Source organism: Anopheles bellator (genome assembly GCF_943735745.2).
Source record: "Anopheles bellator chromosome X unlocalized genomic scaffold, idAnoBellAS_SP24_06.2 X_unloc_4, whole genome shotgun sequence".
In the NCBI taxonomy this organism is placed as follows: Eukaryota; Metazoa; Arthropoda; class Insecta; order Diptera; family Culicidae; genus Anopheles; species Anopheles bellator.
In genome coordinates, this window is record NW_026684304.1 from 106,546 (window position 1) to 131,427 (window position 24,882).

The 24,882-nt window shown below is 45.4% G+C and overlaps 1 protein-coding gene across 1 annotated transcript in view; it reads left to right on the plus strand.

The window, feature by feature from the left end:
- Positions 1–24,882, plus strand: part of LOC131214165 (actin nucleation-promoting factor WASL) — a 68,358-nt gene that overhangs the window by 37,666 nt on the left and 5,810 nt on the right. Inside the window, exons 6-9 of the mRNA XM_058208547.1 lie at positions 15,099–15,233; positions 15,316–15,575; positions 15,696–15,812; positions 15,913–16,245. Coding sequence (XP_058064530.1) covers positions 15,099–15,233; positions 15,316–15,575; positions 15,696–15,812; positions 15,913–16,245 — 845 coding nt within the window. The remainder of the gene's footprint in view (positions 1–15,098; positions 15,234–15,315; positions 15,576–15,695; positions 15,813–15,912; positions 16,246–24,882) is intronic.

Genomic DNA, 24,882 nt, shown 5'->3' on the forward strand with positions numbered 1-24,882 from the left:
CAAATAGTAAAGCTCTTGATATTGTCTCAAAATCCCGCTTAAGATTCAAGAAGACAGCAATAGTCGGTTGTTTTCGCTTTATGAACCCCTTTCATTTGGCAAGTACCAGGTTCAGTGCAGTTTCGCAGAAATGTCCTGCTTGATATCCTGACTGTTCGCTGACAAGCAATTTAGTCCCGTCCAAATGCTGTATCAGTTGGTCTTTCGCAACAATTTCCAAAACCTTTTCAAGAGTATTAAACTGCCGTAATTGAACGTTTACACTTTCTATTCCGTCCTTGCTATTTAAATTGAAGCAAATCTTTCGTAGTTTCTCTTTCGAAATTCGTTCAAACTTGAATCTTTGACATGTAATAACACATCGTTCAAAAAGTCCCGGGACTAACTGTGAAAACATCATTTTATCGGCAAAAATCCTTATTATTCATCAAGATAATCTTTTTCAAGTGTAATAGAATCATTCCAGCGTTCTCTAATTTTTCAATGTCATGTTTGTAGAACGATTTGTTTATTGACTCAAAATGAGCCTCAGTAGCAGCGATTACTTCCTCATTAGAGCCAAATCTTTGTTCCCGGATCATCTTTTTGAGATCTGTAAAGAGCCAGTAGTCGCTGGGGGCAAAATCCGGTGAGTAAGGTGGATGAGAAGGCAGTTGGAAGCCTAATTCGGTGAATTTGGTCATCGTTTTGATTTATGATCGTTTGTTCCATTGTGGGCAAACGCGGCAGCAATTTGAAGAAAAAAATTTTCATAGCCAATTTTTGTTGCAACATAGTAAATACACTACCAGTTGATATGTTCAACATCTTAGCTATCTCGCGCACTTTCATTTTGCGGTCACCCATCACGATTTTCAATACTTTCTTGGTGTTTTCGGGAGTTACTGCCTCATTTGGCCGACCCGAACGTTCCGCATCAATTGTATCAGCACGACCTTTTTTCAAGTCTGCATACCACCGACACATGGTTGTTTTCGACGGAGTAAAGTCCGGATAACGTTTTTCAAGCTATTGCTGAGCTTGAACAGTGCCTTTTCCCATTAGAAAACAATGTTTTATTAACACGCGAAACTCGTTTTGGCCCATTTTTTTCACGACTACAAAAGTAGCGTCACTTTAACCACTATAGCTTTCTTGGTTATGTTTCGAATTACGTCAAATTTGGACACAGCTCATCTGAAGGTTGGTACTTCTGAACCTTGCTATATACATGGTATTATTAGCGCCATCTCTATGTTAGTCCCGGGACTTTTTGAACGATGTGTTATCTGTCAGCTCTATGGGTACAGGCATATCAGCAATGAATGAATAGTTTTAACGCTGTCAACAAAGAGCTTGTTAAAACCCTTTGCAAGTGAAGGTTAATCGAAAACGGCTCCTCCAGCAAATTTAACAATAACTCCAGCTTTATCATCAGGCTTTATAATAGGTTTAAGGGTTTTCCATAGTTCTCTGCCATTCTTTTGGTGCTTACTGATCTCGGCACAGAAAAAATCTGCTTAGATTTTTCGTTTCGTTTAGTTTGTTTGTATATTCATTCATGAGCCAACAGGTCATTCTACAGTCTGAGGAAACTATTTCGCTCGCATCTCGTGTTGCGACGGTTGAAGCTGAAGTTATTCAGAACCTCCATAATTCCAGGACTCACATACGCAACTGAGACATGGACATTATTTAAATCTGACGAAATCCTCGTAGCGGCGTCCGAGAGGAAGATGCTTAGATTGTTATTTTGCCCCGTATGTGAGGAAGAATAAATGAGGAGGTAGGAACGAGTTGTAGGCGACAACAACGTGCTGTATGCAATGTACTGTGGTGGGATTAGCCTACTCGCGGAGGTACCGTTGCATGGCGGGGCTCGTGCTTACGCGCTGGTACTTATGATCGGGTTCACTTACGCGTTTGTTGATACGGGTACCGGCTAATCACGTTCGGTTCGACTATTGGCGAGTAAACCATACTTGTACGACGGGCGCGACGTCTGAACGCGCCTTACTGCTGGCTTGAGTCATGGGCGGACTCGGGTGCAGTTTACCGGACAACTGTGAGGAAGACACTTAGAGTGTCTTGCCTCTACACGGTAGTAATCGTTGGGATAGTGCCCGCTTTACCGCTGGTGGGGGGACTGGGCACTTCCGGTTGCTGAGAAGAGGTGAAGTAAAACGCTGCACGAAGTTGTTAGCTTTATCTCCGGCTCAGGAATACTTGTTCTCTGAGTCGTTGAAACTTTATTTTTATACTATCGGAGTTTGCGTTCCCGGGATCTGCTCTGCTCTTATGTTTATTTTATGGGTGGTCTAGTTTCTGTGTGGCCGATGTCCGCTCCAGTTACTTTCTGGTACATTTAATTTAATTTAATTTAATTATTAAAAATGTTCGCCAAAGGCTTAACAAGATCAGCTTACGTACTAAGGACTTAAATACTAGGGGCAGTGGAGGCGCGGAGGCGGGAGCGGAAGGAAGAAATGGGGAGGTGGAAGTCGAACAGGGGGCTTGCGGCATTGAAGGACCCGATCGCACGCAGGAATGGGTCAACTGTTCCGAAGTGAGATCGGCGGGGAGGAATGAGGAACGGGGGTCTGTCGCGGAGGCGGCGGGATGGAGCATAGAATTGGAGTGACGAAAGTAGGGAGCGAAAGCGACAGCGAGTGTCGTATGGGGGCAGGGTGGAAACAGAGGAACCCAGGAGCCTACGAATAGCAAGCCTGGTAAACCGCCGTTGCACCTTCTCTAACCTATCCATAGAGGAAGGCGACGCGGGGGACCAGACAACACAAGCGTATTCGAGGACAGGGCGGACCCAGCAGCAGAAAAGCGCCCTCAGGCACCACGGGTCGCGTATGTCAGGAGACATACGACCAATGAGGCCGAGGGTCTTGTTGGCTTTAGCCACAGTGGCCTCGATCTGTGGCGTAAAAGATAGCGTGCTATCGAGGCACACGCCGAGGTCCATCACCTTGGATACTCGAGGAAGGGGAGTGCTGAGCAGGGAATAATCCCAGGATAGCGGGGAGCTGAGGCGCGAGAAGGAGATGACGCAGCACTTGTTCGGGGACAAGCGGAGGCCGTTGGACGAACACCACGCTGCGAATTCATCAATAGCTCTTTGGAGGGAACGGGCGTCGTCAAGGTTGGAAACAGGGAGAAAGAACTTGACGTCGTCGGCGTACATTAAGTAGCCTTCGGGAGGAAGTACGGCGGAACAGTCGTTCATGAACAATGAAAAGAGGAGGGGACTCAGGACGCTGCCTTGAGGAACCCCGGAGGGGATAGAGAACGAGGGAGAGGTGGAAGATGGGGTTTTTACACAGAAGGAACGTCCGGAAAGGAATGATTGGAACCAGGAGAGGAGAGGATCACGCAAACCCATCTGCCGTAGCTTAGCGACCAACAAACTATGTGAGATGCAGTCGAACGCGGCACTAAAGTCCGTGTAGACCACATCCACCTGTGAGCCGGAGGCAGTAGCAGGGTAGATGCGTTGCATGAGGGACATGAGGTTAGTCACTGTAGACCGCCTAGGCATAAAGCCATGTTGGTCTACAGCGATAGATAAGGAAACGAGAGGTAGAAGGTAAGAGTGAACGACTGATTCCAGGATTTTGGAGATGGCACAGAGGAGGGAAATACCACGGTAATTAGAAGCGGTTTGACGGCAACCTTTCTTGTGTATCGGGATGAGCCACGCAGACCTCCAGCCCCGCGGGAACGACCCTTCCTGCAGAGATCTGCAGAAGAGCTGAACCAGGACTGGGGCGAGGGAATGCATACAACCCTTAAGCACAGAGGAAGGAATACCGTCCGGACCTGGGGAGTGGGAGAGCTTCAGATTAGCGAGTGCTGCCAAGACGCTGTCCTCCGAGATGGGTACTGCGTCGATGGAGAGGGAGTCACGGGGGGTATGAACTAGTCGGGTAGTGAGGCATAGAGAGGAAGTGGCAGGTTCGACAAACAATCCCGAGAAGTGCCTGGCGAAGAGGTCGCACACGCCATCCGGGGAAGTGGCCGTAACGCTGCCTAGGGAGAGGGAGGTGGGGGAGTTCGAGGAGCCCCGCCGAGATTTAGCGAAACGCCAGAAGGATCTGGGGTCCACTGATAGCCTGGACTGCAGGCGTGATATATACGCGAAGTAGCGTGCACGATTATAGCCGCGGTAGGCCTGAGATGCGTACTTAAACAGCCGCTTGTGGTATGCAGAGCGGTGCATGCTATAGAGGCGGCAGGCGCGTCTCACATCCGTCCTCAGTGCGCGCAGGTGCCTGTCCGACCAGGGAGGTTTAGGGGAGAGAAGGAGAGGAGGGCAACAGGAGGGGAGCATGGATTGCAGAGTAGCGGAAAACGTGTCCACAGCAACATCGATGGAGACGGACGAGTCGATGAACGACCAGTCGTGGTCCATCACCAGGTGGTTGAGCTTCGCGAAGTCGCACCCTGCGAAGTTCAGCATTCGAGCACCGCCAGGAGCTGAGGACCGGACCGGAGCCCTCGGTCTTCTGGGCGGTTGCCAAATGGACAGCGAAAGTGCAGGATGATAGTCGTCCTCGGGAACTAGTAGGACGGCCGCGGCCTGAACGGTCACGCGCTCGGCGAAGACATCAAAATCCACGAAGATAAGATCTAGCTGCCGGTCATGCTTGTTGTGGATGCCGGAGATTTGTCGTAGACCGTTACTGCCAGGCCGTCGAGGAATGAGGTTGACGAGGCGCTGGCACCGGATGGGACGTAGGATGGACCGGCGGGTGACCATGTGATGAGCGGAAGGTTGAAGTCACCGAGTAGCAGCAAGTTGTCGTTCGGGCCCAGGCGCTCAGCGATTCGGCCGACGCACTCAGTGAGCCGCTCGTGGTGGTGTCCAGATGAACTGCGATCGGGAGGGATATAGACGGCCCCGATGATGATCGAGCGCGAGCCGGTCCGGATGCGCACCCATACAAGCTCGAGTGACGAGTCAGTGAGGCACACAGAGGACGAGCGCAGGTGAGCAGCACAGGCAATGAGTGTCCCCCCACCACGGGAGCGAGTGCTGTTACTGGCAGCGCGATCGCAACGGTAGACCGAAAAGGAGTCGTCGAACACTAGTGAGGAAGGGATGTCCGCGGTGAGCCATGTCTCGGTGAGAATAATGATGTCGGAGCCGCCCGAAGGAACTGCCAAGCGGAAGTCCGTTAATTTCGTGCGGAGCCCTCTGACATTCTGGTAGTACATGATCAGAGCACGTGGAGCAGCGACATTGCCGCGAGTCGAGGACAGTCGAGGACACGAGTCGGGTTGAAGCGATGAAGTACGTACAGGAGTAGTGGTGGTGGAAGGCATGGGACACTGTGTCGGTGGCAGCGAAATGGAGTGAGTGATCGGCGTGTCGGCGGTGTGTGGTGATATATGACGTGCGGTGGTAAAGGTGTCGGCCAGCGGATTCAGAGTTGAGATCTGGATGGATAGTCACTCTTGGGCCAGAGTGGCAGACTGTCGCGGCCGTGAACTTGGACCCGGAGACCGATCCCGAGCATCTTCCACGGCAGAACCGTAGTCGCAGAAGTCACGGAAGGCGAGTCCAGCGGGCCAGGTGGCTGGGGAGAGGGCCTTGTCACGGAGAGTTAGCGACATCCCTACTTTGAACGAGACAAAGGAGAGAGTGCTGGTGTCACGGTCCTTGGCCAGCAACCGGATGACAGAGATCTTGTCACTGCCCAGTTGCTCCTTCACGAGGGCTTCCACTTCCTCAGTAGTCACCGATGGATCGATGCGGGTGATGTACAGCCAGAATTTTGGCTGTTCTTGCGGTACCGTTCGGAGAGTACGTGTAGCGCCAAGTCCGGTACCGGTTAGTAGTGGTAGTGGATGAGCCGACGCCGGCAGTGCTGGAAGAATGCGCGGAGCGTTGGCGAGTGTTGGTGAGGGGATTCCCCTGGGCAGTAGCGGTGACTTGAGAGGCATCTGAGCTGAGTGGTCGCGTAGTGGTGGTGGTGGGGCCGCCGCCGGCAGTGCTGGCGGAGTGCGGGGTACGTTGGCTGGTGGTGGTGAGGGGTTTCCTCCCGTCTTTGAAGGCATCTGAGCTGCCGGTCGGCCGGTGGAGTTGGAGATGGTGATGGTCGGTGTGGACTTGGGAGACGCTCTGGCATGACTACTGACGCATGTTACTAGTTTTTGGGTTTAGCCCTCATTGAACATCGTTCGATGCGCGGTGTCCGCTTACGCGTCACATTTCTTGCTTTGGGTTAAGTTTGTTTAATTTATGCGTTATGACCGACGTGGTTACGGTCTTTCCTATCGTGCTCTTTTTGCTGAAGGCTGACCCATTCCGGGTCCCTACTTAACTTGGGCCCTTGGGTTGCATCCCGCGCCTTTGGCTTAAGCAACGGTTTCCCTTTTGGCTGCCTGGTATGCAATGACTTGTACTGTGATTTATCGTTTGCAGATGTTTGTGTTTGGTGAATTTGGTAGATATCGGCTGTTGCTAAATTATGTGTTCCAGATGGTTGTGTTACTGTTTGGTAGATCTGGTAGATCTGCCACAGTACGACTACCTCTCTGTCGTGCAGTGTATGTGACTCGCCAGAATATCGCCATGATAATGGCGGACGACGAAATAGCCCGTAAAGTCCTCTTAGGCCGTCCAGAGGGTCAGAGGGGGCGTGTTAGGCCCCGTTTGACATGGCGAGATTGCGTCGACTGGGACGCGAGATAGGCCACTATCCAAATGTGGTGGACGAAGGCTCTCGACCGCGTGCGGTGGAAGGCCAAGCAGATCAAGTTCGCTCGGCGGTTATAGCGAGATAATTCTATTCATTTCTCAAAACAGTATAAAAATACCAGTTTTCGAAAATGTTGGTTCTGACGACTTAACTTATTATTTACCTATCTATAGATGGCGCGAACGCCCGATTCGGGCTATGGCCGCTTGTATACTGTCTCTCCAGCTATCTCGACAAGCTGCTCTGCCTCTCCAGTCTCCTACACCGAGCAGGTCCTCGCTGGCCTTACGGACGCTATCCTCCCATCGAGCTCTCGGCCTACCGACTGGCCTCATGCCGTGCACCGTTCCCAATAGCGTCTTTTTTGGGATCCTTGTCTCGTTCATTCTCACGATGTGCCCCGCCCATTGCAGTTTTTGCTTTTTTATGATCGCCGCGACTTCCGGATCCTCATATGCTTCGTAAATTTCACTATTATATCTGGTCCTCCAATACTCTCCATCCTTTATTGGGCCTAGGATTCTTCTGTTCGAATGCATTTATCCTGTTTTCTTGGGCCTGAGTTAGGACCCAGTTTTCTGATCCGTAACACAGGACAGGGCGGATTATTGTCCTGTACAGTCTCAGCTTGGCTTGCCTGTGTATTATCTTGGATTTTATTATGGGCAACACTGAGAAATATGTCCGGTTGGCTGTTTGGATCCTCCGACTTATCTCGCCCTCCTCACTACCATCCTCTGCCAAGTTGGTCCCAAGGTACACGAAGTTTCCGACATTCTCAAGATTGTGATCGGTAGATGTATTGTTTTGTCTCTGGGGGCGCTGTCTGCGGGACTGTGTCATGACCTTTGTTTTATCCATGTTTATTTTTAGCCGTACCTGTTCTGCAGCTCTGTCCAGTTGCAGAAAGGTCTCTGTGGCCAACCGTTGTGATCGAGACATGATATTAATGTCGTCCGCATATGCAACTATCTGTGTCAATTTAGTGCAGAGTGTCCCCTTTGTGTCCACTGGAATCATGCGGATCACTCGTTCCAGGGCAAGATTGAACAATATAGGAGAGAGCCCATCTCCCTGTTTCAGCCCGCTATTTGTCGGAAAGCTCGTCGATAATTCTCCATTAATTCGGATGCAAGCCAAGGTGTCGTGCAGACAAAGCTGGATCATTCTGATCAGTTTGCTGGGAATACCAAACTCTACTACCTTATTATTTACCTGATCCTTTTTTTTAGCTTAACATGTTCTGTGTTGTGCCATCTGATAAAGGTGCATCCTGGTACCGATCGTAGTATGGAAAAACTTTCCAAATCATTTTCCAGTACTTCCCACAGGAGTTTGGATTTGTCACTCAAACCAATTTCAAACACCTGCAAACAATCCACAACTATTTTATAAAGTGATTTTTTGGAGTAGCTGGATAAGCATACGCCACATCTGTGACCTATACCAGGGCATCCCCGACTGATTCTGATACCTATTGTCTCTTGATCTGATATCATGATAGTCGAGGACGTCCGTACCGGAATAGCTTCTATGTTGCAGTCAACATGGTAAACCAAGTTTCTGCTAACCCTAGTTATGCGAATTGGTTAGCTCACGTTTTTCAAAATACGTTGTCTCGCAGCAACACATAGTTGGTGGACAGCCCTGCTATATTGAGGTTCAAAATCTCACATTGCCGACGATCCATCCACCCCTACTTGCTACTACCATGACTTCTTTGGTTTTTTCCACTATGCCTCGAATCTTGGCTACTCTATGCTATTTGCAGCATGCTGCACGTCGACCTTCGAAAGTTTCAGGCTGTTGTCCTCATCGCAGTTCACACACTTCAATTGCCCAGATGTATGTAAAGCGATGTTCTATGTTCATCACCGCATTTGGAACAGGCTTCCTCATTTCTATACGTTGTCTTTTGCCCAAATCTCCCACATTTGAAGCATCGCAACACACTAACAGCCCGAAGAATGCGGCAAAAATCAAAACCTATCTCTACCAGGAACAACAGTATTAGGAATTTCGCTTGCTTGATTTGGTTGTTTACATAGTAGTTTGCCAATTGGCTTTTGATGGGTACAGTTTTCTTCTCCTCATCTTTTTCTCTTCTTCTATATTGTATTATTTTATTCTCTTCTTCTATCTTTTTCTCTTCTTCTATATCTATATATTCTATTCATATATACTTCCATCTTTTTCTCTTCTTTGAAATTTGGTATACAGGTGTTTTAGGGGACAGGGTATACAGGGCCGGGGAGTCCCCTCCTTAACAACTAACTTTTAAAAACATTAATTACTCCACAAGTTTTAAATCGAATTTCATCAAAACTTGCACAATAGTTGATGGTTGATGATGCTAGGACGAGGGGAAGGGGTGGTCCCAATACAACCCCAATCCTTAAAATACATCCTAGGCCAATAATGGGTATCGTTTCTTAGGTTTTGGTGGTCTCTAACTCGATTGGTTTCATTGCGTAAAATTTTTGAAGAAGGTGATGGTTAGAAACCCCTCACTACCCTCTTTGTGTATAACAGTTGGGTTCTCGTTACCGCTGTCAACTCAACCTAGATAAATAAACAGGTGCGAGCGTCGTGGATCGAACGCCGAAGGTCGAGTGTTGACCGGGAGAGCGGGTCGACGACCGAGGCACGAAACGACGCCTAAAGGTAACAGAACCAGACGAAAACCACCAGTTGCGATCAGAGACCGGCCAAAACGAGTAATGTTTTAACAATCGACTACAGTAAATAAAATATAGGAATTACCGAAACCGTGCTGAAAACATTTTGGTTGATTGCGATCGCGCTCAACACCACTCTTTCCCCTCCCTAACAGCTAACTGTTAAAAACAATATTACTTCACAAGTTGTGTATCGATTTTTATCAAATCTGGCACAATAGTTGATGGTCACCTGAGGAACAATGTGACAATATTTGGTCCTTGCAGGACGACAAGGGGTGGTCCCCATACAACTCCAATCCTTAAAATACTGCCTAGGGCAATATGGGTATCGTTTCTTAGGTTTAGGTGTTCTCTTAATCGATTGGTTTCACTTAAAAGCCTTTTCCTTCCTTCTTCCACTTGAAATGAAATGAAATGAGAAAATGAGAAAAAATGAAAATGAAATGAGGGGTGGTGATCCGTCATTCCTCAGTGTGATGTTGAGGGAACTGCATAGTTTGCGTTTAATTTTTGAAGGTGGGAAAGAGAAGAAGAGAGAAAGAAAAAGAGAAAGAGAAAGAGAAAGCGAGAGAGAATGAGATAGAGAGAGATAGCAACGGACTGCTACAGGCTTCTAAATTTCAATTAGGATCATATGATACAAAAAGTACATTTCACACCTCCCGGGAGAGAGGGCTCCCATATAAACTTAACGAAAAATTCAGCATAATTCGGGTTGTTTTCGAACAAATCGAACCAAATTCTGCAGGTGGGATGTTTTGGGAAATGGTCTGGTGAATGTTTGAAGCCACTCGCCACTTAATAAATGGTGCTCCCATACAAAGTTTGGGAAAATTTCACCAAAATTCGAAAAGTGTTCAAACGAGTCAAATTTAGCTGCTGCGAGTTTTGCCATGTATGCAACGGAAAGCGGGAAGGAAAGCCAATCGGATACATCACCGGGAAGCCCTTTCATTTGGAACAGAGTAACAGGAAGCGGAAAGGGAATCTGAACAAATACGTCATCAAGAAGCCCGATCGTCTGAAAACTGTTAACACACCTACACCTACACCTACTGTAAACTGTTAAGTGTCAGGTTTAAAACGAACATAAATTTGAAGCTGTTCGATCGATTCTTCTCGAGATATCGATCACTAAAGCTGTCTACCGTGAAAAAAAAAAATTACGCTTTCCCCAATCCAACCCCATTGGACGATGGGATGGTCTTGTCTTCGATCATTGAGACTACGTATATTGTATATGTTAAATCTGAGGAATGAATTTAACTCTGCTAGCAACATCTTAAGATCAATGGTCGAAGTGGGCACCCAGCTGGAATAAATCTTACCCAGTGAACAATTTTGAGAGCCTGAGCTGCCCCTCTGCCCGTGACGCGGCGGAGGAAGGCTGAGACGAGTGAGGTCGAACGCCCCGCTGCCTGCGACGACGAGAGAGGGCGAGCGCGACGCTCACTGCAACGAGCGGGCCCGGCTCATGAGGGTCCGGTCCTGGGTAGTGGCGGAAAAGAGTGGAAGAAACCACGAAAGTAGGGGGTTTCATGCGCCAGCTTGTGGGTTTGAATTACATGGAGAGGAAAGGCGCTTTGGCCGAAAAGCGATGCGTACGTGGTGCAGGTGGAAGACGAACGTATGAGGGAAGAGAAAAGGAATAGATAAAAAAGAGATAGCGAGATCGATGCAAAATTCTATGTCCCAAAGTCTCTGAGAGAACGGCAGTCTGTTTTTAACTTCTATTCTGTCAGACACATTACGGAATTGTGGAGTCGGGACGAAGCCCTCTGTCTCTGTATTTTCTAAGTGCCAAGTGCAAAGTACCAAGTGCTAGTGCTTCTCTTTCCATCACGTTTGTTCCTGATAGAGATAATCCAGGTAAGTTTAGTGGACAGTATTCAGTCACAGTAAAATAATGTTGAAAACTTTTCACTTTGCTCGTTTCGGTCGTCTCGTCACGTTTGTGGAGAAGGTAAGATAAAATTACAGGAATGCAATGCACAAATTCTAACAAAAATTTACTATCTTATCTTTCTTTGTGAAATGCATAAAAAAACTACGCGCGAAACGATCTACGCATCGAACACCGAAAACAACACCCCCTGGAGCCACCGATAATGTGTACGACGGCGGATTGCACTACCCACCACCAACGCAGCTCCACCCGCTACCCACCACCTCTATTGGGAAGAGTGAAACCCGAACCGAACCGAACCGAACTTAACCGAAACCCGAAGCATTTCTATTTCTCGAACGGAAGGGAGGGAATACGAGAGAAAGAAAGAGAGGGGGCACATAGGAGAGAGGGAGTAAAGGGGCAATTTCGAGAAATAAATTCGCAGGACCAGATTCCGCCATCGAGGGATCAGGCCTTCTCAGTATGGGAATTTGTATGAACGAAATACACCGGTCCCTGTTCTGTCCCTGGTTTGTCCCTCGTTTGTCCCTGGAAATCCCATGGTGAGAAGAGCTGGGGCACTCAATTTTGTTCACTAGGTAGTATGGAACCCACGTGTAGCGATTACGCAGCCTCCTTGAGGCGACCCCTGGAAACGTTTCTAGTTATGAAACGGTCAATGTCTAAACGAGCCTGGGCGCTATAACTTTCATGCCCCAGGCTACATACCCGGACCATAGCTGCAGCAATATGGAGGCAAACATAACCAAAATGTAATACGACATATAACCAAAATGTAATACCACGGATTGGACTAACGGCAACGACTCGGAAAAGACTTAAGGACCTGAGAATTGGCACATGGAACATTAGATGAGCCGGCAATCAAGCCGGTGGTTTTCGACCACTGGTAGACGAGCTGGTGAAGAACAAGGTAGTCGCGTCTATTAAGGATTCGGGGCTCATCAAAGACGCACTGAATTGCAAAATGCACGGTTACAATGTTTTTCACAGCAGTAGCATATCTCGTCGGTTACTTAGGGCTGCTTTCTTAGTAGACCAAAAGTGTCAACATTTGGTAATACACTTTCGCAAGGTCAATGAGCGTCTGTGTGTTGCACATGAAGGGCCAGTTCAAGAAGTACTATGTTACCAAAGCGCACGGAATACACGACGAGGCCAAGACGTGGACAAGACTGCCTATTATGAGGAACACGGCAAGTTATTTGACAAATGCCCCCAGTACGACGCCAAGATCGTTTTGGGAGACCTCAACGCCTAAGTAAGTAAGGAGGAAGACTATCGACCAACCATCGGCAAATTCCACCTGTATAGTACCTTGAACGATAACGGGCAAAGACTGATCTTCATCGCTACGGAACGAGAAATGGTTATGAAAAGTACATTCTTCAAGCACAAACGCAGGCATCTGGCTACTTGGTAGCACACAATTAACTCTCTTCCGGATAATCAGATTGACCACTTTCTGATTAGCTGCAGGCATTTCTCGGATGTGATTGGTGTGATGACGGCCTGACAGGCTAATATGGACGCGGAAAAATACCTAGTAGTGGCAACCCTCCGAGCACGCCTGGCACGGTCACGCACGAGACGTCTGGAAACAATCAGACGGATAGCAGTCACCAGGCTACGGGAGGACCCAGAGGTAGCGGCTGCGTATGAGCGCAGCATTGGCGAAAAGCTATGATGTACAGCAAGGAGCCAGTGATGCACTGGAGTGGTAAACAGTGGCACAATAATTATGGAAGCTGCAACCAGCAGCAGCTGCTGCTTTAGTTACCAAAGGCCAACACACTATAAACTGGTTTGATGATGAATGCGTGGAAATCACCGACATGAAAAGCAGGCCCGTGTAAAAATACTGCAACATACTGCAACAATGATCGATATACGGCTTTCAGATGTAAGAAGAAAAACGTGAATCACCGCAAGAAACGAGAGTCCCAGAAATCGACGCTACTTGATCTTGAGATGCTTAACAAAGCGAACCAGTCAAGCAAATATTATAAAAGCATTAACAACCAACGGCGTGGTTTTAGAGCCTCATAAACATGTGTCGCGGTCGGGATAGCAACCTACTGACCTCATAAATGGAAGACCTTAATCGCTATGAGAAACACTTTGACACACTTCTAAACGATGGCGCAGAAGAAACCGTGCATTTGGACTACAGCTTCACTCTCGACAACGGGAGGACGGTCGAGGAACTGGCGATCGACGAAGTCGTGGAAGCCACCCAACAGGTCAATAGTAACAAGGCAGCAAGACCGGACAAAATAGCTTCAGAGTTGCGGTGGACATGGGGGTTCTGAGCTGGTGAAAGGAATGCACCAGGTGGTCAGCCAATTTTGGAGAGAAGAAAAGCTACCAGCAGGTTTATTGGAGGGGGCGATCGTCGCCATCCATAAAATAGGGGATAAAATGCGCAAACTATTCTCGGATCTGTCTTCTCAATACAGCTTACAAGGTGCTAGCCAGAACCCTGCATCCCGCCTGTCGAGACGGTAACTGAGGATTACAAATGTGGATTTAGACGCAACCACTCCACAGCGGACCAAATATTGAACTTGCGTCTAATACTACAACGGGGAACACATTCTCTTCATCGACTTCAAGCACGCGTACGACCGAATTAAGCGCATTGACTTGGCAAGGGGGAGGAGAGAGGTGCTGAGACAGGTTGATGCTCTGTTTTGTCTACTCTAAAAACCTGGCCTTGGAAGGGGTTATGAGTCAGTCCAACATCCCAACGCAGCGAACCCTGGCAACGAACATGGTCCAACGCCTGGCCGTCGCTGACGATATGGACATCGTCGGACGGCGGCATGCGAAGGTCGTCAACGTGTTCAGGAAAAAAGCTAGTGAAATAGCAATGCTTGGCCTCGTCATCAACAGATCCTAGACAAAGTACATGAAGGCCAACAGTACGGGCTGATCGACCAGTTCGTCTATCTCGGTGCACTCGTCCTACAAAATGGAGACACAACATCGGAAATCTTGCGGCGAATCATGGCGGCTACACGGTGTTGTTATGGCCTAAGACGCAGCCAAAACGCAGTGCCTGAGGTCGGCTGGATACCTAGCTCGTATGAAACCTAACCCGGGGTCCATAGTATGCGAAACTTAGCAAAAATGTATGGCAGGCCAAGAAACTATTAATCTTTTGCTAGAGTTCCGTGAGTTAGTTTGAGTTGCTTTTGAGCGCCTAATGTTCATGAAATATTTCACAAATTTTTTTAATGTGAACGTTGAAGCCAAATTTCAGCAAGTTCTTTTTGCCTTCCAAAAATATGGCTGGTTTTTCGACAGCGGATCAGATTTTGACAAAGATAGCAATAGAAGGAGAAGGAAAGGAAACTGAAAAATCAAAGCATAAACAAACGAACTGTAATTTCACTCACTGGAGCTCATGGAATTTTTTGCCCAAAAGCTGCTAGTGTGGACGCTAGCATATCAAAAAACCTGTAGAGATAACTCATACTGTGGACGAGGCGTAACAGAGTCCCGCTGTGCTGTTGCGCAACAAACCGTAAGGACGCCTGAAAACCCAAGATGAATGACGGGGTGCAGTGTGATCTAGTTGTACTGGGCGTAACGGACTGGCATAGAGAAGCACGAGCCGGGCCCCTTGGAACGGCACTTTGAACCAGGCTAAGTGCAAACTGCTGGGCACGTTCAACCATTAAACAAGAAAGAAAGAAGAAGAAAAAGTAACATCTTAAATATCAACCCAATATTTTTTACTTATACGCCTGGCACAAAATAATTCAATTGATTTGATACACTATTCCTGGCAATGTTTGATTTTCCCCATAGAGCGCAACAAACGCAACAGTAATCGGAATGATCCTCAATCTGTAAGGCCTCCTCTTCTACATGAAGGAGGAATCACCGGAAGCACTGGCTTACCTGACTCAGATATGGCTGTTACCTATCGGATGAAGCAACCTTGTATGTACATCATCAAAAAGTCACATTAAATTAATGCATATTTTATTTGCTTACATAGTGGATTTATTTTTCCGTGCTCTAGTTACGGGCCAGGGTGTGCTACCGACTGTCCAGCAATATCCGACTCAACAGCAACAACAGCTTCATCTCGTAAACCAACCTCACCAAAAACCACGCAAAACAAAGGGCATGGGTAAGTTACAGAAATCGGACATTGGATCACCGTCAAACTTTAAGCATGTAACGCACGTCGGTTGGGATCCCCAAAGTGGATTCGACCTAATCGGTGAAGAGGAGTCTCTGAAACCATTTCTAGAGAAAGCTGGAGTACGAGACCAGCACGTGAGTAGGATCAAGCTTTTCCAATTTTGCCGTTCAATCTGTAATGTTAATTTATTTATTGTTTCTCTTTCTTATTTCCTCCGTGCGGTATGGTCACATTTGTCTTTTTTACTTTTAAAGTTAAAAGATCGCGATACGTGTGCATTCATATACGACTTTATCCAGACGAACAACGTACTCGATACGGTAAAATCAGAACAAAGTAACGGTCGTAAGAAGCCACCCGCACCTCCGCCGGTAATGGTTTATACCAAATCGAACAACAGCTTCCGATCATTTCTATCTTGCAGCCAGTTGACCCAATTAACATTCAACCATGCTATCTAACCAATTCCAGAATGGACAGAGAAATCCACCTCCACCACCTCCTCATCGTTCTTTGCCCCCCTTGCCACCTATAACGCCGCCAAAGGTGCTCAGCGGAACTCCACCATTGCGGCCTCCACCGTTGCTGCAACAACTACTATCAGTGACGGAACCTCTGGCTGTTCCAAGTCCTCCACCTCCTCCGCCGCCGCCGCCAACCCTTACAATCGGAGGACCAACACTACCACCACCGTTACCATCAGTCAAAACGTCACCTCTGGCTATTCCGAGCAATGATGTTAGAGATGAAAGAGACTCAAGATCTGCGCTTCTTGACAGCATACGGAAAGGAACTATGCTTAAGGTAATATCCACTTTTTCGTGTGTTTCACTAAAGAGGGACACAAGATAAAATTGAGCCATCAAAAAAGTAAATGTCCATGCACATATTGTTGTCACTAGATATTGTTGGATAGATGGTAATACAGATATCGGGCCCTATTACGATTCTCAAATTCGATTACTGCATTCACTCAAAAGTTTATCAGAGTTCATTTTGCTATCGCGGCGTCGTCGACTTTCCGTTACGGGAAGGCGGAACTTTTCGTAACGGGAGCTTTCAAACGGGTGAACTTCTTTTGTCGAACGATCGACTTGTCACCGCATTATGAAACTGGTTCGGATACTCGAATTTGACAAACCGGTATCCGTCAACTTTTTGTTACGGTAAGAGCCGATCTGTTAGTACCGCATTTTTTCGTGTATAACGCGCACCCGAGTATAACGCGCACCCATATTTTAAGGGAAAAAAAATGGAAAACAAGTTTTTATCATACATATTTCAGATATCCAACAAATGCCCAATGATAATGATGTACGAGGGGCGTTCAATAAATTCTGACAATTTTGTATTTACGCGAAACAATTAAGCGAAACTGTAAACGAAACTGTTTACAATCGACCAAACATGGCTTTTCGACGTCCAAATCTTCTAGGCCCTCTGAAAAAAGTTTGAACCATTGATAAGCGCTGCTTTTGGTGTTAACAGCATCACCATAAGCTACAGTCAACATTTAAATTTCGTCCGAGCTTTTAATTTCGTTTTTTACACAAAATCTGATACTAATTCTTTGTCATCAATTTTTCGGAATAAACAAAAATCACCGATGGGCCAAGACACGCGCACAGTAAAACAGTTATTTAAAATTGACTAATTACTCAAAATGGCCGAATGTTTCACCATAAGTGAGTGATATAAATAGCAACCTAACGCCGAGAAAATCGAACATACGTAACTCGAGTAAATAAAAAAATTTTGGAACTTTTTGAACGCACCTCGCATTATTCTAAATATTCTAAAGTAGACTAAAGATAGAATGCGTATACATTGCAAAAGACATACTAGTATTTTATATTTCGTAATAATCTTCAAACTCAGATTCACTGCTGTCTGAAAAATTGATATTCTCTTATTGCTCTTCAATGTACTCCTCATTGTCACTCTCTGAAGAGTCCTCATAAAATGCGACATCTTCAGATCCACCCATAGCGTTGCTGATGCCACATTTTTTAAATGATTTCACAAGAACTTCTGTTTTAACTCCCTGCCATGACTTAATGTATTGTATGGACGATATTGTATGGATAATCATATTCCTAACAAATGTTTCATTTCATAATTTATTCAATAATACCATAAAATATGTACCTAAAAGTGCACATTTGTAAGTTTAGAGGAGAGAAAAAATTTACTCCCCTTGTATAACGCGCACCCAGATTTTAGAGCTCCAAAAATTGGGGAAAAGGTGCGCGTTATACACGGAAAATACGGTATGTCTTTGACTTTATCAATTAGTTTGTATTGTTTATGCTGCGCCGTGCAAAGGTAATGATATTTTCAAAGATAGTTTATATTTTGGTCATGAAAAATTAAATTTGTAAAATTTGCATAGCAATATTTTGCGATGAATTTTTGTGTTTTCAGTTCGTTCACTGTTACTATCGCTATCGGGAACGTAGAAATCATCAGAAACGCGGAAATCGTCTAAAAATTTCAGAAATATAATAGCAAGAATCGTACGTAGATCTGAACTGCTATCTGTGTATGTGTGTCTGTGTGTGCAATGTTTACCATAATGCACCAGAATGGCAGTTCGTGCTCAAAGAGCTTGAGAAGCTTTCACATTTAAGCTTTGTAGCACATTTTAGCACATTTAGCACATTTAGCACATGGAGTTTCTCTAATTGAAAACCGTGATCCCGGCAAACGAGTTTGGCAATTGAGAACGAGAAGTTAACTCGAATTGACTGTACGAGTTCTGTAATAGGGGGGATTCTTGTGTTAATCGTTAAATGTTGTTTGATCAGCCAGAATCGTCTCACTCGGCTCCACATGGATAGGGTTCGTTCACTGGGCATATGATGAATTTGGTATGCGGGATGGAACAAGCAATTAACCAGCACTCGGCAACAGGGGCCTGTTGTAGTATTGGCACTGGATTCAGTCGTTACGCCGAGCGCTGAAGATACTGGGCTGACCTTCTGGGTTGTGTAGATTGCGAAAAGTGATCTGTTAATGTCAAAAGAGTCATAAAAATTGCATATTTAAGCTAACTTTTATTGACTACCGAAGGGATTCTTTTGCACGGTCTTTAAACGATAATGTATTTGGTTGGCTAAAATTAAATTTATTATTTTCTGGGTAGGGTTTCACTGTTTCTTGGTGTCACTGATTTTTTAAATTGTTTTTCTCGTTTGTGAGTTATTATTATTATTATTATTATTATTATTATTATTTATTATTATTACAAAATGTTCGCCGTTCAGGCTTAACAAATGCTCAAAGGAGAGAAACAAAGAACGAAGAAAAACAAAAAAGAGAAAAGAGAAATACTTACAGACTAAAGAGGAAAGGTATGTGGAAAATGAGGAGAGGAGGAAGAGGAGGGAGGGGATTATAAAATGGAGGCAAGGAGACGGGAACGGAAGAGTGAAAGGGTGGCATTGAAGTCGAACAGGCTGCTCGCTTCGTTGAAGGCCGAAAGGGCACGCAGGAATGGATCGTTCTGACCGTGGCGAGATCGGCGAGGGGGAATCAGGAACAGCGACCTATCCCGCAGATGTCGGGATGGTGCATAGAAAGGGAGAGAGGCGAGGAGATTAGGAGTGTCAATGTTTTGGAGAAGGGTATTAGCAACAAAGAGCGCCTTGGCCATCGTGAGGCGATCCTCAACTCTGGGAAGGCGAAGCATACGGCGGCGAATGCGATAAGGGGGTCTGACAGGGGAGGCAGCACCAACAAAGCGACGGATGGCGCACCTCGTGAACCTCCTCTGGACCCCCTCAAGGCGGCTCATGGCAGTGCTGCCGGCGGGGGACCACACCACACATGCATACTCAAGGATGGGTCAGACCCAGCAACGGAAAAGTGCCCTGAGACACCAGGGATCACGGATCTCAGATGCCATGCGAGTCACAAAGCCGAGGGCTTTGTTGGCTTTTGCCATGACTGCATCCACCTGAGGGGAAAAGGAGAGGGAGTCATCGAGTAGGACACCGAGATCCTTGATCGTGGACACCCTTGGGAGAGGAGAGCCATGGAGAGTATAGCTCCAAGTAAGTCTGGAGCTAGACTCACAGAAGGAAATTACACAGCACTTAGGAGGACATAGAGAGAGACCGTTCGAGGCACTCCAATCGGCAAACTCATCAATAGCACGTTGAAGGGAGATTGCATCATTAGGGTATGCAATTGGAAGCCAGAATTTGACATCATCGGCATAGAGAAGGAAATTAACTGGATGAAGGGCAGAGGAGAAGGACACCAGAAGGAGTGGGAATAGAAGCGGAGAGACACTCGCCGACCCTAACACGGGAGGTCCGATAGGATAGGAAGGACTGGAACCAGGATAGGAGGGGTTGCTGATGCCAAGCCGATTAAGTTTGGCAACAAGGAGGGAGTGAGGGATGGAGTCGAACGCTGCACTGAAGTCAGTGTATACTATATCGACTTGTCCCCCAGCGGAGGTGATAGGGTAGAGGTACAACAGAAGGGACATGAGGTTAGAGGTGGTGGATCTTTTGGGCATAAAGCCATGTTGACGAGGGGAGATGTAGGGGCTCACTATTGACAGCACATGGGAGTTATAGGGTATTAACAATTCAAAGAGATCACCAAAGAGAAAATTCGATAATACGCTTTTCCGTTTTTTTTTTCATAAAGGCGAACATTCAAGCTAAACCGTTGAAATTGTGCATGGTGTTTATAGTGCCGTTAAAGGCACACCTCGCACAAGCAGACTCATCCTTGAAAATGTCAATAGAATCACAGAATTAATCAAAGTTGGTTGGCATGTTAGTACTCGTAGCCCCGCTCAGGAGCCATTAAATTAACCATTAATTTAATATTAACCGTTAAGTAGTTTTAAACTATTTGCGCAAAGTTGGACTTATATCATTATGTGGAGTCTCACAAGTGTCTTGGGTGGTGTTCTAAATAAGACTAACTTTATTTTCTTACGATAGTTTCTTACGTCTATCTTCCTTTTGTCCTAATCATATATTTTTCTCTATCTATCTATGGTTGGCGCGAACGACCGATTCGGGCTATGGCCGCATGTGTCGTGTCTCTCCAGCTGTCTCGGCACGCAGCCCTGCCTGTCCAGTCCCTACACCGAGCAGGTCTTCGCTGGCCTTGCGAACGCTATCCTTCCATCGAGCTCTCGGCCTACCGACTGGCCGTGCACAGTTCCCAATAGCGTTTTCTTTGATACCCTTGCCTCATTCATCCGTATGTGTCCAGCCCATTGCAGTTTTTGTTTTTTTATCACCTCTTGATCATCGAACTTTTCATAGATTTCTCTATTATGCCTGATCCCCAAGTACTCTTCATTCTTTACTGGGCCGAGGATTCTTCTGAGGATCTTTTTCTCAAAAGAATTTAACCTGTTTTCTTAGGACTGGGTTAGGACCCAGTTCTTCGGTCCATAACACAATGCAGGGCGGACTATGGTCTTGTATAGTCTTATTTTGCCCTGTCAGACACTGCACTATCTTTGACTTTATGATGGGTAATATTGAAAAATATGTCCGGTTGGCTATTTGTATCCTCCTCTGCCTGTTTGATACCGAGAAACACGAAATTTCCGACATTCTCAAGACTGTGTTCGGCAATTGTGTTGTTTTGTCTTTGTCGCTGTCAGGACTGTGTCATGACCTTTGTTTTTTCCTTGTTTATTTTGAGACCTGTCTGTTCTGCAGCTCTGTCCTGTTTCAGAAAGGTTTCTATGGCCAACAGTTGTGACCGAAACCATATATAAATGTCGTTCGCATAGCAACTTCTTCTTCTTCTTCGGCACTACAACCGCTGTGCGGGCCGCTTGGCCTGCACCAGAGACAATGTTAATGTCAATTATCCCTGGGGTGTTGCTATCCGTAACATTTCGTTTTTACGGGCGGGGTTGTTGGTCCCGCGCCAACCCCCCTCCTCTGTCAGCGCCGGTATCGGGAATCGAAACCATGGCCGGTTGAGTCGCAACCAGTCCCGGGATTCGAACCCTGGCCAGCTGCGCTGACAGCGAAGAGCGTTACCGACTACTCTATCAGCGGGGGCAAAGCAACTATTTGTGTCAATTTAGTGCAGTTTTTTTTTTTACTAAAATTGCGTTTATTGAGAAATTGATTTCGTGATACATCGAAGTTGTTTTCCGAATGGGCTCGGCTAAAGCCTCTCCACATTATTTTTGAGAAAGTTTTGTACCTATTCTTTTTCAGGTGTTGTTCGTTAGTGTACCTTAGTATTTGATGTGTTTTTCTTGAATTTTGACAGGGGCCCATTGGACCTGTCTAAGACTTTTTCCCTATACCTTACATACCTAAGCCTACCCTACTAACTAAACTATTTACATTTATCATTATTTAAACTACTTTCTAATTACATGTGTCACTGAAGACGATATTTCAATTCTTGGTTTCTACAGCAAGCGGACCAGTACTTTTTGTTAAGTTTTAGGGTGTGTTGAGATATTTTTTCTATTTTTGCTAGTTTATGTATTTTTTCTGTGCTATGCCATGGAGGTTTATTTAGTATAATTTTTAAGAACTTGTTTTGGATTCTTTGCAATCTTTGTTTGTAGGTATTCGCGCTGGTGGCCCATATGGGGGATGCATAAGTGATGGTGGGCGGATTATTGTTTTGTACAGTAACAGTTTGTTTTTCTTATTTAGTTTTGATCTCTTATTTATTAGGCTGTAGAGTATTTTTAGGTGTTTCTCGCATATTTCTATTACGTGTTCGAAGTGTGTTTTATAGGTTAATTTCTTGTTTAGGTGAAATCCGAGGTATTTGACTGATTCTTTCCATGGGATGTTTGTTTTGTTTATTTTTGTGTGGCCAGTTGGAATGCGACGCAAGCAAGTTCTTCGTGTAAAGAAAATTGCCTCGGATTTGTCGGCGTTAATTTTGATTTTCCATGTTTTACAATATTTTTCATATTTCCGGAGGCTGTTGTTTAAATTGGTGACTATCGTTTTGGGCATTGTACTTGAAGAGCTTATTGCTAAGTCGTCGGCATATAGAAATTGTGAACATTTTTTGTGTGTTGGAATGTCAGATATGTAGATATTGAAAAGTAGTGGGGAGAGAACACTACCCTGCGGTACCCCTGCATCTGGGGTGTAGATGTTTGAGCAGGAGTTTCCTATGAAAACCTGGTTTTTTCTATTTTTAAGGAAGGATTCTACTAATTTAACGATGTTCTGTGGGTATTTTAGCGTAACCAGTTTGTAAATTAACCCGTCTTGCCAGACAGTGTCGAAGGCTTTCTCGATGTCCAGCAGGACGAGTCCGGTAGATTTTTTGTTATTTTTGTTTGACCGTATATTGTTTGTCAACCTGTGGAGTTGGTGAGTGGTTGACAACGATTTTTGGAAGCCGAATTGGTAGGGTTGGATTATGTGGTTATCGCTTGTGTGTTTGTCTATTCTGTTTGCTATACTTTTTTCCAGAATTTTTCCCAGGCAGCTGAGCAGGCTGATGGGTCTATAGTTTTCGGGGAGGCTGTGTTCTTTACCTGGCTTAGGGATTGGAACGATTTTTGCGTGTTTCCATGCGTTTGGGAAGTACCCTAAGTTTAGACAGGCGTTGAAAATATGTGCGATTTGTATTATGGCTTTGTTGGGTAGATTTTTGATACTTTTGTTGTTAATATTGTCTAAACCGGTGGATTTTTTGGTTTTTAGTTGTTTTATAATCCTTTTGATTTCGATTGGTTTGATCAGTAGGATTGGGGGAAGTGTTTCTTGGTATGAATTTTCGGAACTTTGGGCCGCTTCGTTCACTGTTTTCTCCATGATGCTCTTTGTATTCGATGTTATTTTATGAGAGTGTTTAAAGTGGGAGCTTATAGCCTCACATTTTTCTTCTGAACTCATTAGGAGATTTCCGTTCACTTTTAAAGGCGGGATTGTTTGTTTTTGGTTTTTTAAATTTTTGACTATCTTCCATAGGGTTTTGTTGTTGTTATGTTTGGTGTTGATGTTGGATAGTGTTTTGTCCCAGTTTTCGTTTCGTATTATATTTGTTTTTTCTTTGATCATTTTTTCCAGTGAACTGAAGCATGAGTTTGCTAGTTTGTTTCTTCGGTTTCGTTGCCTTATTCTTCTGAACATGTTTTTGACTTTGATCATTTGTTTTATATTTTCTGGGAGTTTGATGTTATACTGTCCAGGTGTGATGAGTGGTATTGATGCTTTGTGGGCGCTTTGAATTGTTGTTGTGAGCTCGTTTATCGTTCGGTCTATTTTCTGAGTGGTATCTAATGTAAGGTGGTTCATGTTTTGAATATTTACTTCGCTGTTTATGCATTTTCTGAACTGTTTCCAGTTTGCTGAGCTGTAGTCATAAATCTTTTTCGTCGGTTTTTTTATTGTGATTGTGTGGTTTATGTTGAAAATTACTGGTTCATGGTCTGATAATTTAGTGCAGTGTCCCTTTTGTATCCACTGGAATCATGCGGATCACTCGTTCCAGGGCAAGATTGAATAATATAGAAGAAAGCCCATCTCCCTGTTTCAGTCCGCTATCTGTCGGAAAGCTCTTTGATAATTCTCCGTTGATTCAAATGCATGCCGAGGTATCGTGCAGACAAAGCTGAATCGTTCTGATTAATTTGCTGGGAATACCAAACTCGGCTAGAACAGTATATAGGCTGTTTCTATCTAAGTTACGTTTCTTTTAATGGGAAATGCCGATCGAAACGCACGGTTCGACTGTTAGGATAAGACTAGTTTATTTTCTTACATTTTGTTCCTGATTTCCTTATTTCTATGTACCGGTTTATCTTATCTATTGTGAACGAAGGACCCGTTGATTATCGCCCGTAAGAACCCATAGTTGATGGTGACTGATGTTTTGTTAGATATCGAAACATGTTGGTACATGTTGGTGTCGTATGGTGTACCCGCTCGTGTTGACTCAGAGAACCGAACGCTTGCTGTATTGCCGTTATCAGCAATTTTTCGTCATCGTCGCTGTTGGTGTTCTAAATGTTGAGGCAAGGGTGGACTTGGAGAACTTGCCGTAACTTCTATACTGTCGTAGGCTTGTTTGAAGTCAACAAAAATTTGATGTACGTCGACGTTATATTCCCAGTATTTCTGGTGAATATTTTTAACACAGAATATTTGATCAGTTGTTGATCTTCCCGGTCTGAAGCTACCTTGGTATTCCCCTATAATGGTCTCCGCTACTGGTCTTAATCGGTTCTCCAGCACCCTAGCCCACGCCTTGTATGCCGCACATACCCCCCTATTACAGAACTCGTACGGTGGAATCGAGTGAACTTCTCGTTCTCGTTTGTCGAACTCGATGGTCGGGATCACGGTTTTCAATAAGAGAAGCTCCGAGTGGTAAATGAGCTAAAATATACTAAAAAGCTTAAATGTGATAGTTTCTCAAGCTCTTTGAGTACGAACTGCCATTCTGGTGCATTTTGGTAAACAT